Source organism: Ptychodera flava, chromosome 22 (genome assembly GCF_041260155.1).
Source record: "Ptychodera flava strain L36383 chromosome 22, AS_Pfla_20210202, whole genome shotgun sequence".
NCBI lineage: Eukaryota > Metazoa > Hemichordata > Enteropneusta > Ptychoderidae > Ptychodera > Ptychodera flava.
Window position 1 is genome coordinate 35,740,479 of NC_091949.1, and position 16,326 is coordinate 35,756,804.

Consider the following 16,326-nt stretch of genomic DNA (forward strand, 5'->3'; position numbering starts at 1 on the left):
TCAACAAGCATTTTCTGTTTCGATTTATTCATAATTCTGTGTCCCATCAACGTCCCATTGTCACTGTCTATCTCCGAAAGTTTGTCTGTGTAGAAACCCGATACTGCGCCGTCCTTGATCTGTGTCAGTTGATCGAGGACAACGCTGACCGTCGGCTTGATCGCTGCAATATCTATGTCGTCCTTCTGAAAAATAAGGTTGAGTCGCGTCACGATGGGGATCACATCCATGAGGAAATACATCACCGCCACGAATTTATACTGCGTCAACTTGCCGTGTAAGCCTGCCGCCTTTGGGTCTTTCGATGAACGCTGCCCGTCAAAGTAGGTCACCAATGCGTTCCATGACCTGTATACGGTTTGTAACGCATCGTAGAACGCAAACCACCTGACGTCATGGATTTCCTTCATCTTGAGACGCGGACTTTCAAGCATGTCTTCAACTTCTTTCAGGTGTGAAGATCGCAGCGACGACTGCTTGAAATGTAGAATAAACTTGTCAAAATAGTCTTGTATTCCTTCAAGTACTCGACACTCGCGGCAGCTTGGTCGTACACAACGCGAGACGATGTGCGACGCAATGAATATTAATGAGGAACGGGTTGATATCTCTCAATTTTGCGCTTACGCCATTCTTCACACCGGTCATGACAGAGGCCCCGTCACTTCCGAAACCAACCATTTTCGACCTTTCTAACTGGTTTTCATTCACGATACTGATAAGTTTTTCCGTCAAAGATGCTGCGTCTTTTTCGATGATATACAAATTTCCCAGGAAGTGCGACTCAACATCGAAACTTCCGGTCACACTTCTCACGTAAACGACTAGACGGCCCGATGTCGAAATATCCGTGCTTTCATCACACAAAATACTATAAAAGTCACAGTCTTTTATTCTATCGACAACATCGGCTTTGATCGTATCAGCGATGGCTTGCTGTAATTCTTCTGCCGTCGTATGCGATCGATAGGTAGCGTTTTTGCCTACCTCCAGATTGTTCACGGGTTCGCACCGCGCAGCTTTCAACAGCTCCAAAAGCAACGCGTATTTATCGGTTGCGACTGCTTCCTTTGCCAGCCAATATACAGCCTTCATAGCAACCAGAATTGCATCCTCTTTTTGAGTAACTGCATTTGAGACGGCAACCTTTAGATTTGACCGCAAAGATATTTCTCTCATTGCATCTTTGTGTTTACCGTTATTGACATGGCGTTTTAAAGTTGATGTTCGGTAGTTACTGCAACCCTTCCGTAGTGAACGAATTATCTTTTCCGGCTTCACGGCATACCTTACACCGCATTCCACGCCCATCTTCAGGTTTCTCTAGCCAGGGATAACCTTTCAGCCAGGAGTCTTGCCAAAAAGATTCCCTTTTTCTTTTTTTAGAAGGAAGTCGTTCAGTATCGTCGTCTGAATCCGATGTAACTTCACCAGGATTTTCTCTTCCTTGCTTTCATTTCAGCACCCGTCTCTCCGGCCGTCTCAGCTGTTTCTTCAACGTCTCTCTGCACATCTTTAGACTTCGTCTCGTCACTATCAGTTTTTTTGTTTTCTTCCGCTTCACAATTTTCAGACGTTTTGTCATCAGACTGGGTTTGTAAAAGGCAGTAATAAGGCGATTTCGTTTCATGACTTGTATCTCGATCGTCAAATGCACGTGGCGGTGGCTGGTAGGGGAATTCGAATGAAAGTTCAGCATCAAAGTGATTCGTCCCAGGCCGATGCTAATTATAATTTTGAAACATAGTAACACTTATATTTCAGGCGGATGTCATTGAACAATAAACAAAGTTTTTTTTTTTCTGACAGGCGGCCAAGACCAACACACAAGGGAAATGACGGACTGTGATACGCTACAACAGATGTGGCAGTTGTTTATTTTTGGACACAGGCGCGGCAAGCAGATACCAGAGCTGAGCGATTATTTTTTTTCCCACAGGGACGATGTAGCGATATTAGGCACCAGCAGACGCATTACAGACGCATTGGCGTGACGAGTCAGTGACGTATTGCAAAATCAAAAGGCCAACTAACTGTCTGGTATGGCAGGGGCCACAGACGCGCGCCAGGTCGCGCGTCCAGATAAATTTTTGGGGTGACTACTCTTTGAAAATGCGCGATTCGCGCGTTCGCGCGCCCTGGAGAAAACACTGGTGATCGCACTTTGACTCTTCTATGAACTGAGAGTCTCAGAATCAGTCGCATTCCTTATCATTTGGGGTCGTCATGAGTTGGAAGTACAAGTAGCAGTTATTGGACGATTCAAAGGTCGCAGAATTAGAGCAAGAATTACGGTCCACGAAGTTCCGATCAAACAAGGGAATGAGTATGGAGTGTCCGGTTTACGGTTGCACTGCCTATTCAGACACTGAGACAGCTAGGACACTCTCGCCATACCAGTATACTGAGTATAGACTTACCCTACGAAACGTATAATGGCAGAGATATTTGGCCATCGAAATAGTTTGAGAGTAAAATTTAGCGTCTTTTTTAACTGTGAAAGCATTTACTGACAAGGTTTGGGTAGAAACTACGAACAGATTCAAAGGTCTATTTACGATGCAAATTACACTTGACTGGCCGAGTTACCTTCCCTCTCAGGTGATGTTATTACATACTTCACATACGTATCGGAAAAAATTACTCCCATCCTCCCCATTTTAGTGACACATTTTACCATATTCCTAACGAAAAACATGAATATTTCTTTGAAATCGCCTGACTAAACCAAAATAGACTATTAATACCGTGCTTGACATTGAAACTTCGCAATGGCGCAGAGTACGGGCGCAGTTTGGGCGGCGCAATATACCGGCGCAAAATTGGGGCGCAGTTTGAAATGCGCCGGCGCAGTTTGCAGGCGCACTTTGGTGATTTCAGACCGCTTACATAGCTCGACCAGGTATTGGGAGAAATTGTGGCCTTGGCACAAGCCGCAGGACAGAAGCCCAAGCCGCACGGCCAACCAAGGCTACAATCATTGCAGCAATTGTTATCATAGCTGAAAACATTGCCGCGTCAACAGATTGGAACACATTTGGAAAAGTAACTGACTTCAGCTTTGACGGCCCTGGAAAATAGAGTCATGAAGTCGTTGAAACATTTATAAACAACTACTCACCTATCACTGATAGATTGGCATCCTTCGTCTGAGGACTTGCTACAATGTTCGCGCATTGCCACACACTTTCCGAATCAGTTAATCTTACATTTTTTATTAGCAAGTTGTACTCTCCAATACTATGGTTACCAGTGACAGCAAAACGGGTTGAGGTAGACTCGGTACCATGAGACAAAATTTTGGGTAGTCCAGTTGGATGTCTTTGGTACATGTACCAGCGTGGGAGCGGTAATCCAGGATAAAGGTTCAGTCGACATCTCAGAGTGGCATTTTCCCCTTCGATTGCCACTATTGACTGAGGTCCATGGACCCAAGAGTTTATACCTTGAAGAATAAAAATAGAGGGAGTAAAGACCTTGGAACTCGTCAGGAGAACATGTTCCGAACAAGCGTAAAAATTTCCCAGTTTGATGTCTTTTTCACGATTTAGATTATTCCACTCAATTCATACTTATAAATCCACACGCTATGAGATAATATTTGTCTTTCAATGTAGCATGAAACAGACAATAACATTGTATGTCACTTCACTCTGAGAAATGTAAACTCTGCAGAAATGTCGACAGAATTTACAAGTCATATTATAGCAGTAGAACCACTACACTGCAAATGTTTCTGGTTTGCCAGCCAGCTAAATTCAAGCCAAAAATAAACCCGCTTGTTTGTCAGTGAGCGGATTGTTTCGAGTTGTGAATTTTGGCTTATTTTTGGCTTTCTGGCATGCCAAGTCTGGTTTCTGTGCATGCCAGTTCGGTTTTTGATATGGCATATACTAAACCATGGTTTACAGGCAATCCACTATTATATGAACTAGGCTTGCTAGCAAGCCATGTTTAAGATATTGTGGCTTGCCCATATACCAGATAATGCTGAACAGAGGCTTATTTATAAACAAAAAACACACTTCTCTGGCTCAATGGCAAGCCAATTCTGGTTCCATCTGGTTTGAAGATACGCCACTGTGCGATGTGGCTTGCCGACAAACCAATTTCTGACTAATTCTGGTTTACAGGCAAGCCATTTTAATGATTCCTCTTTACCAACAAGCCGTTACAAGCTGGCTTGCAGGCATGCTACTCTAGGGCTTTTGTATGGCTTGCTGACAAACCCGTTCAATATGAACCATAATGGAGAATAATTATTTCTGACCATTCTTAAAATTTATATTGGATTTCATCAAATTTTGCAGATACAGGGGAAGATTTTTATCCAATGGAATGGCCTATTGGGTCCTCTATGTGATGGAGCTACACAAAGCAGGACTGTAAAACATCTGAAACACAAAAAACAGCAAACTACATTAAAAAAAAACCCAATCATTTAAATGAATTTCAGACTAACATTTATTGCAATTTACAAGAAATGAAACAGTAATTGTTGCAACATAATTAAATCTAATACTTACAAGGGAATATTCACTAAAATTGACATTCTTATGAATGCTTCTTGTAAAATCATATTAATAACATAATTTGATGTTATGAAGTTTACCTCATGCATGTGATGCAAAATTGCTAGCTGTTTCACTGGGGAATCCCCTGCACACTAAAGACCACTCATAATTGTCAGCCCATTTACTTCACATCCCAGCTTTGTCAAGCCAGAAGTACTCTACAAATTGACATGTTCGTTTCACACATCTGATGTAATCAAAGTTTGAAACCCTAGATAACTAAGCAAACCTAGCACAACATTGTCTCTTTCCATGCTGCAGAATATAACACCTTCAAGAAACAACACAAACTGCTTGCTCCTTCATAGACGAGCACACCTAAATAGGGCTGCTGCGTTGCATCTCGTCCACAGAATGCGAGTTTCCAGCATCCTGGAATATAAAAGATGTAAACATTCAAAATTTGAGGTACAAGATTAGCTCCCGGTAAAACACTCAGTGCCCAGCTACTAGTACAATGAGGGCAAGGCCTAGAAACTTGTATGTTTAGGGATTTTGTACAAGTATATTGGAATGTTAATTGGTAGCATTCTAAATTACAGTCATGTTCTTAAACACATATTTGACTGTAGGAACACAATTATCAAGTCTTTCTTGGTGCACCAATAATCTGACATGACTGCTCAGGGCAAGTCAATTAGCATGACAAAGATAGCTCTTACAAGTTATTGTCAATGTCATAGGCCTTGCTGCAAGAGTGCACTGGCAAAAATGTGTACAACTATGGTTTGAATGTCATGATAATTAATTTCAATTCAAGAATATCAAAAACATAGGGCCAAAGTCCCTGAAGCTACTATAGACATGGATACAAAATTAAGTATTTCCTGACTACATGAAATTATCTCACTAAGGTCATCCTAGGGACTTGTAAACCAAATATTAAAGCTGTCTGACCAGCGGTTTTGAAAAAACATGCCACTCAACAGTTGACAGAGCTCTGCTGTGTTATGTAGAGAATAACCTTTTGTGACACATGTATTGATAAAGAAGGTGGATATCTTTGATAGCTCATTTCAGGATGGCCTGACCAAAAATGGAAAAAATTCTGTAAAAATACAGATTTGCATATTTCATCAGACTATATTAGTCAATAATAGCAAATAAACGAGAGTTAATTACATTCTAATTAAAGTAAACAAGACTTGCTTAAATCAAGATTTACGTCATAATAAAACAGCATATCTGTCAGGTTATAAAGAATCTTGAGCTGGTTATCTTTTAATATCAGTATTTTCATCCTATTAACCAAGCACATTTTAACTTTCAAATTAACATTGTAAGTAAGTTCTGTTGAATAAGTTGAGACTGTACGTACTCAGAGAAAGAACACTGAAGAGACAAATGTTTGAAACTTAAGAAGTTCAAGGTTATCAAAGCATTAAAAGGAATCATGTTACACTTTCATTGCACTGTTTACACAGATTGCATAATTGCTATAAATAGCACATGAGGAATCTTACAGCCCAGCTTTACCATAAAAACCCTATCACTTTGACCACTCTTTTAATTGACCACTCTATTTTTTTCCTCAAAAAGTAATCTTATTTTATCCTTACCAAGTCAACCATAAATGGAAATTAGAACTTTCTCTATCTCTATTTATTTGACCACCCTATCATGACAAACTATTATGAGCAATTTCTTTTAGATAGCATACATGTATTTGGTGGTTCAGAACATATATAGTTGGGATTCAGGAAAGTTGCCTTTACATGTTTTAATCCTCCAAGATGGTAAGCATTTCACTATGAACTGTCAAAAAAAGTTGAACTTTCTGATAATTCTACACTAAAGTTATTTTGGCTTTGATGATTTCCTAATTAATTCAATTATTTAAAATCATATTAATTATTTTTTTCTGGGTGAATTGATAGGGTTTATACAGTACAAGAATTACATACAATGTAAGTCAAATTTTGACCAAAAATGACCAAAAAATTCCTTAAAAATACACATTTGCATATTTCATCACAATTTGAACAAATCTAAGTTGGGTTATCCCTAGGGATCTGTCTACCAAATAACAAAGCTGTCTGACCAGCGATTATGAAGAAGATTTTTTACCAAAAACGCCTTTTTTGGCATTAATTTGCCTATTTTCAACAATATCAAAAAATTAAAAAAATAGTTTCTCAAAATCATATTTTTCATCTACACAACAAATATCAAATCAGTAAGTACTGCGGTTTTCAAGATATTTGAGTGGACGGACGCCTCACAAACGGACATACATACATACATACATACATACATACATACATACATACATACAGACTGACGCCGGACGCCGGACGGATACCCATCCCAATAGCTTCTATAGACTATAGTCTTTAGTAGCTAATGAATTTATTACAAGGCAAGATATATCAGAGTCACAGTGCATTGTCTTTTTTGAGACTTGCAAAGAAGTTGGAAAGACCTTTGAGAAAGCATTTTATCACTCTGGCTATGCAACCGTCATCATTGATGATATACTTCGCATGTATATATATTTGAATAAGTAAATGAGGCTCCGTTAACTGTAACTTTGGCTACTTCTTCAGTATTTCAGTACTGTTTATCAACTACAGTTTCTTGGCCTACTTTCCACAGCATACCCAAGTATTATGTTTGTAAACACAGCCTGTATATAGGGGGTCACAGAAAAAAAGAAATACCGCAATTATACGGTGTCGCTCAAATTTGATCAGAATTGGTATATACCAGTATGGGTTACCAATGATCAACAATAAATGTTGTTTCTATCTGTTCAGTGGAGGAAAATTCTACGTTGATGTTATGACAATGATTTCTGCACAGTACAACCAGAAAAACGACAAGAAATATTTAAACCAGAAAAACAAGAATGACAAAAGTAATTAAGGTCTAACTTTAGGTACTGGAGGTCAACTTTAGCAACATGCATATCAGAAACAAGCCCCTCTTAGTTTAGTATAAACAGTCTTCCCCATCTACTGTCTATGGTTGCAGCTGGTCAGTTACTGTAATATGTAATACTAACAGTTCATAAACAATGACAGGATATGAGTCAAGATCAGTGGAGTTTGCCTGTTTCTCAATGGCATGCCTCCTGTACATTTGCAGGATTTCACTTTTTCTTACCTCATTTGGACATTTTTGACACTGATGTGTTCATTTGAACAAATTCACATCTCAACCCCTGCATCTACCTGTACACCAAATACTGAGATGGTAGCTTTGGCGGTATGGGAGCCTTTGTGTGTGACGGACATACATCCGCACATACCCACAAATATACAGACATGCAAATCAGATGCAAATGAACTGATCAGCTCATAACCTCACATTGGTACACCAAATGTGAGCTAAAAAGGCAAATCATTACTTTAATTATTTCCATGTACGTTAATAGAGATTTGAAAAAGAAACTGAATGCCATTTAAATTATGTGGATTGGTTGTTGCGTTGTCGAGATATGTGGATTTGAAATTCTCAAATTTTAGCATATTTTCTCGAGATATGTGGATTTGAAATTCTCAAATTTTAGCATATTTTCCGGCAAAAATCCACAAAAATAGCTATTTGAACAATTTTACAAGTTTAGAAGTCAATAAAATACTAATGAAAATGTTAACAAGCGACCTAGCGGCCGATATAGCTCCGCTGTGTTTATGTAGAGAATAACTATTTTTGACACATGTTGATGAAGAAGGAGGAAATCTTTGATAGCTCAATGCAGTGGCCAGAAAAAAGTGGCTAAAATAAGCTGCAAAAATACACAATTGAAGATTTCATCATACTTTGAATATATCACATCGGATCATCCCTAGGAACATGTCAACCAAAGCTATCTGATGAGTAGTGTTTGAGAATAAAATTTTCTGACCAAAAATGGCAACAATTGCCCCCCCAAAATAAAAATTGCAGATTTCATCATAATTTCAAAGATCAAATTGAGTTCATCTATAGAAACCTGTATACCAAATTTCAAAGCTGTTAGACCAGTACTTTTTGAGAAACACATATTTTGACCAAAAATGGGAAAAATTGCCACAAAATTCAAAATTGCAGATTTCATCATTATTTCAATAAATATCATGTAGTTCATCTATGGAAACCTGTATACCAAATTTCAAAGCTATCAGATGAGCAGTTGTTGAAATACACATTTTTGACCTAAATTGCAAAAATTGCCCCAAAAATACAAAATTACAGATTTCAGGAGAAATTAAATATATATTACTTAGCTCATCTGTAGGAACCTGTATACCAAATTTCAAAGCTATCAGACCAGTACTTTTTGAGAAACACGTTTTTGACCAAAAATAGCAAAAATTGCCCCAAAATTACAAAATCGCAGATTTCATCATAATTTCTACAAATATCATTAAGGTGATCTGTAGGAACCTGTATACTAAATTGCAAAGCTATCAGATGAGTACTTTTGGAAATACACATTTTTTGACCAAAAATGGCAAAAATTGCCCCAAAAATACAAATTGCAGATTTCATCATAATTTCAATACATATCATTTAGTTCATGTGTAGGAACCTCTATACCAAATTTCAAAGCTATCAGATGAGTAGTTTTGGCAATACACATTTTTTGACCAAAAATGGCAAAAATTGCCCAAAAATACAAAATTACAGATTTCATCAGAAATTCAATATATATTACTAAGTGCATCTATAGAAACCTGTATACCAAATTTCAAAACTATCAGACCAGTACTTTTTGAGAAATACATTTTTTGACCAAAAATGGCAAAAATTGCCTTAAAAATGCAAATTTGCATATTTCTTCACAATTTGAACAAATCTTAAATAGATCATCCCTAGGGACATATGTACCAAATTTCAAAGCTATCTGACCGGTAGTTTTGAAGAAGAAGATTTTTAAAGATTTTTTTACCAAAAATGACAAAAATTGCCTTAAAAATACAAATATGCAAATTTCACCACGATTTGAAGAAATCTGACTGAAGTCACCATAAGTAAACTGCATATTAAATTTCAAAGCAATCGGACAAGCGGTTTGAGAAAAGAAGATTTTTTTACCAAAAACACCAAAAAATGCCCCAAAAATACAAATATGCAAATTTCACCACGATTTGAACAAACTTAAGTGAGGTCACCCCAAGTGAACCGCATATAAAATTTCAAAGCAATTGGACTTGCGGTTTCAGAGGAGAAGGCAATTGTTGACGGACGACGACGACGACGACGACGACGACGACGGACGACGGACGACGGACGACGGACGACGACGGAAAATCAACCTATTTGATAAGCTCCGCGTCGCTGACAGCGGAGCTAAAAAGTTGTTTCAGTTTGTTATTTTGTTAAAATGACTCATGTTTTCAGGAAAAAGAGAGTGAAAGGTAGGTTGCATTGATTTGGAGTGAATAAACAGACCTCAAAATCTGACAAAAGTCCAAAAATCACCCTCTGTCGTTGATTTGCATACAACGAAATTGTCAAAGTCCAGCACAAAAACAGAAAGACTGACTTTATAATACCTAGTTGTACAGTAAATTGGCCATTTTGCACACCAATTTCATTTCTGGTATTACTTTTTGCATATTGTCACCGGAAATGTAAGTTACCATGGCGACGGTTGTCAAATAGAAGACATAACAACAGCAAACTTCACACAAGTGCTACATAAATTGATATATGTTTGGGAAGTTTTGCCATGAGAAAGCAGGTATTCCAATCACACATGGATAAGATTTAGTGATTATCTCTTGCCGTGGCAACCGTCTAAGACATACCATAGCAACAGTTGATTTTCAAACGTCCATAGCAACAGCAGACTTGCGCAATGAAAAACAACAATTTTATGAATGATATAAAGGTTTTTAGGGATGCTAATTTCAATAATATCAGCTTACCTCAATCTACTCAAGTAGAGTTAATGTTTGCAAATACCCATAAAGAAGCCTATAGCAACTATCAAACGTAACTATCAAAAGATGTGGGTTTCATGCATTGTTTGTCAAGTTGAAGAAATTTTAGAGAGAGAGAGAGAGGAGAGAGAAAGAGTAGAGTGTAAGAGACAGACAGAGGGGAGAGAGTCAGACAGAAAGACAGACAGAAATACAGAGAGAGAGAGAGAGAAAGAAAATGATTGGTATAATTTTTGTGAAAGAAAACCTAAAAGAACTTGATATATTGAAAGTTATATTTTATTAAATTTATTTAAGATAATTTTCAAGGCCAAAACAAATTCAAAAATCATTTTAATTAATAACAATTGTTACATGATAATTGAGCAACGTAAATATATTTTTTAAAATGCACACACATAAAAAGAGAATGAAATTAATTTCAGTATATTCCATAATTTATAATCTGAAAAGCAAAAAAAAATATCATCATAAAAAAACTTAATATAGATTCATAGAACATGCTTGTAAAAAATCAACAAAAATCACAACACAAGTTTGAATGAAGCCTGAAAAAATAGCATAAAACCAAGAGAACTGATAATCACTGCACACTGAAAGTTATACAAAATAAATTGATTACTAAAAATAGTAAAGCATAAAGAGATATTAAAAATTGTACACAGCAGTTTATCCAAAATAAAAACGGGGGAAATTGATAACGCAGAAAATCAGTTGCCGGTACTCGATATTCAAAATGTAGTAACAATTTACCCGTTACGGTTGAAGTCAGGGCAAAGTGTATACATACAAACTTACGCCGCGTAAACCAAGCAGTAGCAGCTGATGAAATTTCTTGACAATATCTTTAATATTAACACACTATTCGAAATTCAAAGTTTACAATGTAAAATGCTTACCCGGACGAACGCCATCAGTTATCAGGCGATGCGCGTCATCTGAAGACAGCGATGTCACACTTCCGCATAGCTTGAATACGAGGGGACATGCCATTTTGACCTCAATGCGTTGTTAGCATGACGTTAGCATGTAATTCCGTGCGCCGCATTCGACCATACTACATTTAATTTTTTATCATTTAAAAGCCCTAATTCTGAATTTTTTCATGATATAGCTGCTTTTTTACTTTCATATCGAACGATTTTCTGTAAAACGCATTTTAAAACTTCACTTGATTGTAGATTTTCATCAAATAATTGTACCAAAAAAGCAGTAATGTCATTGAAAAGGTCGAATCCTCAACTATTAATTACAGTTACTTTGAAAGTGTAAAGTGCAAAGGCGATCTCCGGAGAATGATTCGAAAATCCGCTGCGCGATCGCATGATCGCGACAGCGGCGGCGGCTAGCCATGAACTGTAGAAAACCTCTATACTTTGAGGTCACATAACTACTTATAGGAAACTTGTAGACACAAGAAAATTAGCGAATTTGGCAATCGTTTTGAGGTAAATGAATGCAGGTTTTTATTTTCAATCTAGTTGTCATATTTTTTATGAGGCGAGCAACAATATTTTCCATATTTTTGTGTGTTAGCATTGTACATGCGCGCGACAGAACAGACCATCCAGGACCTGCGACCATCCCTACTGTATATTTGATCATTTTTATAATTGACAAATGAATTCTTGTCGGGCCCTAAATGAAATTTTCAACAATAACAATGCTACATGTACATACTGTACTGAGTAGCTAAACATTGGGGATTTCATCATGCTTCAATGACTTGAATGGGAAATTGCAGTTCATATGCAGAACAAAAATGCTGATAGAAAGCCCCACGTTGTGGCTAATGGATATCAGAACAACAGAGCTATGCCATAATATATTAAGTAGCCATATGATTCATTTGAATGGGCGTGTGATTGATGGCCATATTGGCCTTTATATCTTGAAACAAATTGACAAATGCAGATTTGGCATGGCCATGTCCTTGTATAACATCCTAGCACAGATTTGAGGAGCACATCTGTGTACCACCTGTGTACTTGACAACACTGTAGCAGGGGTAATTTGTACACAGCCCTGATATAGGAATGTGTGCTGCAGGTATGTAATGTGCCTAGCACTATATGTATGTACCAGAAGTGCTGTTCACCTCTCTGTACCAGGGCCGGTGTTAAGCATTTGAGGCACAGTGATCACGGGCACTCTGTTGTTCTGAATTGATAGTCTGAATAAACTAAGCAGCTTATGTAAATACGAACTTCGATGATAAGTGTGCAAGAAATTTATAACAGAATGCCGTTCAGATTGAAATGTCGACTTAGCTACAAAACCAGATCGAGGTCGGACGTGTCTCCGTGAACGTCACAAGCGACCATATCAACCGCATTCTTTCTATGCTAAACGGCGCGGCGGAACGACGCACACATATATACGCGTCCTACAGGTACGCTCACGCGACCTGCGCTGTGTCGTTTCACATACTCATATATATACACAAGGGTGTGCAAATCACTTCTGGACAATATTTTTTACCGATGAAGTGAGTCGCATCCCGTCGCGAAAACGACGTATGAAATTTGAAATGGCATCGTAGCACACATCAAGTTATGAAAATGACAGACATGTAGTAGATATTTGAAATATGACCGAGAATAAATGCATCGCTAATCCTGACTATGTGGTTTACAAATTGCCGTTATCCGGTAGCAACTTTGGATGTTGGAACGTCGCAAAATACGCTAATACAGCAAATGCCGTTCTGTGGTTTCGTCATGCGCAGAAGAAAGGACATATATTTTATTTCTCTTCGTAGTAAAAACCTTCCAATACAATATTCCAAAGAAAAACATTTATTTTTTCTTCAGTTTTAGTGAATGACTTTCAATAGAAACCGAAAGATTATTTCAAATGTGCATTTCTTTTTACTCAGTCTGTTCTGGTGACGTACGGAGCGTGAACAAGCCTGGCAGGTCAAGGGTTACATTTTCACATTTTTTCTTTGTTTTCATTCTGTATTTTACTTTCTATCGTCAGTGAGTTACATTTTAAAAATAAAAAAATAGCGTCAATGACACTGTAGCTCCCATCCTGGACTATTTAGTGTTTGTTCTCCGGTCAGATATTTGAACATGTGTGAAAGGGATAAAGTGCATGAAGTAAAAATACTTAAATGTAATGTACTGGAGACAGTGAAATATGTTTAATGTATTTATTCAGAATATAAAATGGGAAAAATACAGAATTAGATATATCGAATACTGTGATACAACCATACTCAACAAGTCATTTACAATGACATAGTCCCCACTTGTAATAGGAGTATTAGTCTTGATGGGGCAGGAAAATGTGGTCATTAAGAAGTATCACTGGAGTGTATATGTTGAGATCTATGGGCACATAGGTCTATGTCGTTGTTCCCAATTTGAAACATATGAGGCATGTCTAGGTTATGGTTCTAAATCGGGAAAAAAGATCAGACCTCTAGCAGTATTGGCCAGCTAAGAAATACATATGCGCATTATAAATGAGGTACAAGATGTGACATCTTAAGGTCTAATATCCTATCAAAATTGATGTTTAAACTTAAACTAATTTCTGTCATGTAATTACCTACCTGTTTGTACTTATAGGACTTCTTCTCTAACTGCTCTCTAACCGCAGATAAGATCTTTAAATCTCGCCTAACACCCCCTTGGTCTATGAATAATTACCCACGATACACCAGTTTTAATCTGCAGCATATTGTGAACTCACTAGTATACTGCATGTATCAACCTTTCCTGAAGGTGAAAGCCACCCAGAAAATAGGGGTAATAACTCAAAGATTACCATGAGAAAATAATAACCAATGGAGATTACACTCACGGCAAATAAGTACACACAAAACGTGGGGAGGAAGGGCGGGAGCAAACAGGTAGGTAATTATATGACAGAAATTAGTTTAAGTTTAAACATCAATTCTGTCACCAATTACCTACCTGTTTGTACTTATAGGACAAACAACAGAATACCACAGACCTTAGGAGGCTGGGACAAATTATTTGCCTGAGACTACCTGTTGACTGACCGACAGCGGGCCAAGAGAATATAAACCTCTAATTCCGAGGCCATGTCACGTAAATAAAAGCTAATGAAGGAATTAGCTGACCGCCAAGTTCCTGCACGAATGACTTCGTCTGCAGGCACTCCAGCTGATAAAGCCCATGATGTTGACAGGGCTCTAACCTCATGAGCAGTCACACTTGAAAGTCGTAAATTAGAAGAAGAACTTTCTGAATATGCCCAGCGTACAGCCGCAACTATCCACTTCGATATGTCGGCAGCTGAGCAATCTGTCTTAGGAGACGGAGGAATAGGTAGAAATAGTCTAGTTCTACCTGCTCGAAAATGCTCAGTCCGTTTTAAGTACCAGCGGAGGGCACGGACTGGGCACAAAACTCTCTCCTGTGGATCAGGGCCTGTGAGTGTGTCAAGTGCTTTGATGATAACAGGCTGTGCTACTGAATCCAGTGCTTGGTTCTTGGCCAAGAAACCTGGTCTAGTGCGCAAAACAGCTTCCGTTTTGCTAATGGCCAGCAAGCCCTCATCCACACCAAAAGCGTGAATTTCACTTCTGCGTCTACCAGACGCTAGGGCTATAAGAAACACAGTCTTATACGTTAGAGCCTTAAGGCTAGTAGTATGCAGTGGTTCAAACGGGGGCTCCTGCAGAGCCCGCAACACCAGTGACAAACTCCACTGAGGGACCAATTTCTTCTTGCTGGTCTCTCAATCATGAAGTTTCTGATCATAGCGGAGAGAGAACTATTATGACCAAAGTCCTCACCTCCTAAGCCTTTAATGGTAGCTGAAATGGCAGTACGATAAACAGCAATCGTACGGGGAGAAAATTCTTTGTCTCTAAAGAGGAAAAGAAAAAACTCCGCTAACTGTTCTACAGAGGCTTTGATTGGAGTAATCTTCCGTTCACACACCAATCACAGAACTTCCGCCATTTGTCTTCATAGGTTGCCAGAGTACTGGCTCGCTGTGGTCTGGCGATAATGGCGGCAGTTGCCTTAGAAAAGCCTCTCTCAATGAGGGCTTGCTCGACAACTTGAACGCATGAAGGTGGAACACGCTTGGTTCCGGGTGAGTTAGAAGTGTCCCCTGGGATAGCAGATCTTCTCTTTGAGGCAGTTTCAAGGGAAATCTATTATCAGATCTAATAGCATCGGAAACAAGGCCTTTTTGGCCACAATGGGGCTATTAGAGTTATAATGTCCTCTCCTCTGCTAACTTCTTGAGTACTAGTGGAAGCAGAGGTAGAGGGGGAAACGCGTATGCTGTTATGTTCTCCCAAGACATTGATAGGGCGTCCACTCCTACTGCTCTGTGATCCGGTATCGGCGACACAAAGAGCGGGAGCTTGCGATTTCTGAATGTCGCAAATAGGTCTAACATTGGAGTTCCCCAAATTGCAAATATCTGGTTCACAATGGTCTGAGGTAGTGCCCACTCTGTCGGTTGCACGGAGCGGTTCCGCGATAGGGCATCCGCTATGTGGTTTCGTTTGCCCGGCAGATGCCGGGCTTGGAGACGAACATTGTGGTCTTTGCACCACATCAATAGATTCCACACCAGGAAACAAAGAGTGGGAGATCTCGTCCCCCCATTTTGTTTATATAGGCAACTACCGTGGAATTGTCTGTATTGACGAGGACACTCTGGTTGGCCACTGAAACTTCGAAGCGCTGAAGAGCTATGAGAACGGCTTGTAGCTCCAACCCAATTTATGTGCCTCCTGCCCTCGGCCACTGTCCACTGACCTGCTGCATACAGGTCGTCCCATCCTGTGGTCGACACATCTGTAAAAAGGAACTTGTCGGGCCTGACAGTTTTCAGCGAAACACCCCGCTGTAAATTGTCCTTGTCCTCCCACCATAATAGGT

At 38.8% G+C, this 16,326-nt stretch overlaps 1 protein-coding gene across 11 annotated transcripts in view; it reads right to left on the reverse strand.

Annotated features, from left to right (window-relative positions):
- Positions 1–16,326, reverse strand: part of LOC139123297 (kin of IRRE-like protein 3) — a 91,923-nt gene that overhangs the window by 43,680 nt on the left and 31,917 nt on the right. For 8 of the 11 annotated variants that reach the window (XM_070689446.1, XM_070689444.1, XM_070689441.1 and 5 more), the window contains 2 exons: positions 4,804–4,946; positions 3,122–3,445 (listed from right to left, as the gene is read on the reverse strand). In XM_070689446.1, the coding sequence (XP_070545547.1) occupies positions 3,122–3,445; positions 4,804–4,828 (349 nt within the window). In that variant the 5' untranslated portion in view covers positions 4,829–4,946. Of the gene's footprint in view, positions 1–3,121; positions 3,446–4,803; positions 8,417–16,326 lie in introns of those variants that run through there. The other 3 variants (XR_011549638.1, XR_011549637.1, XM_070689448.1) reach the window with 2 other exon arrangements.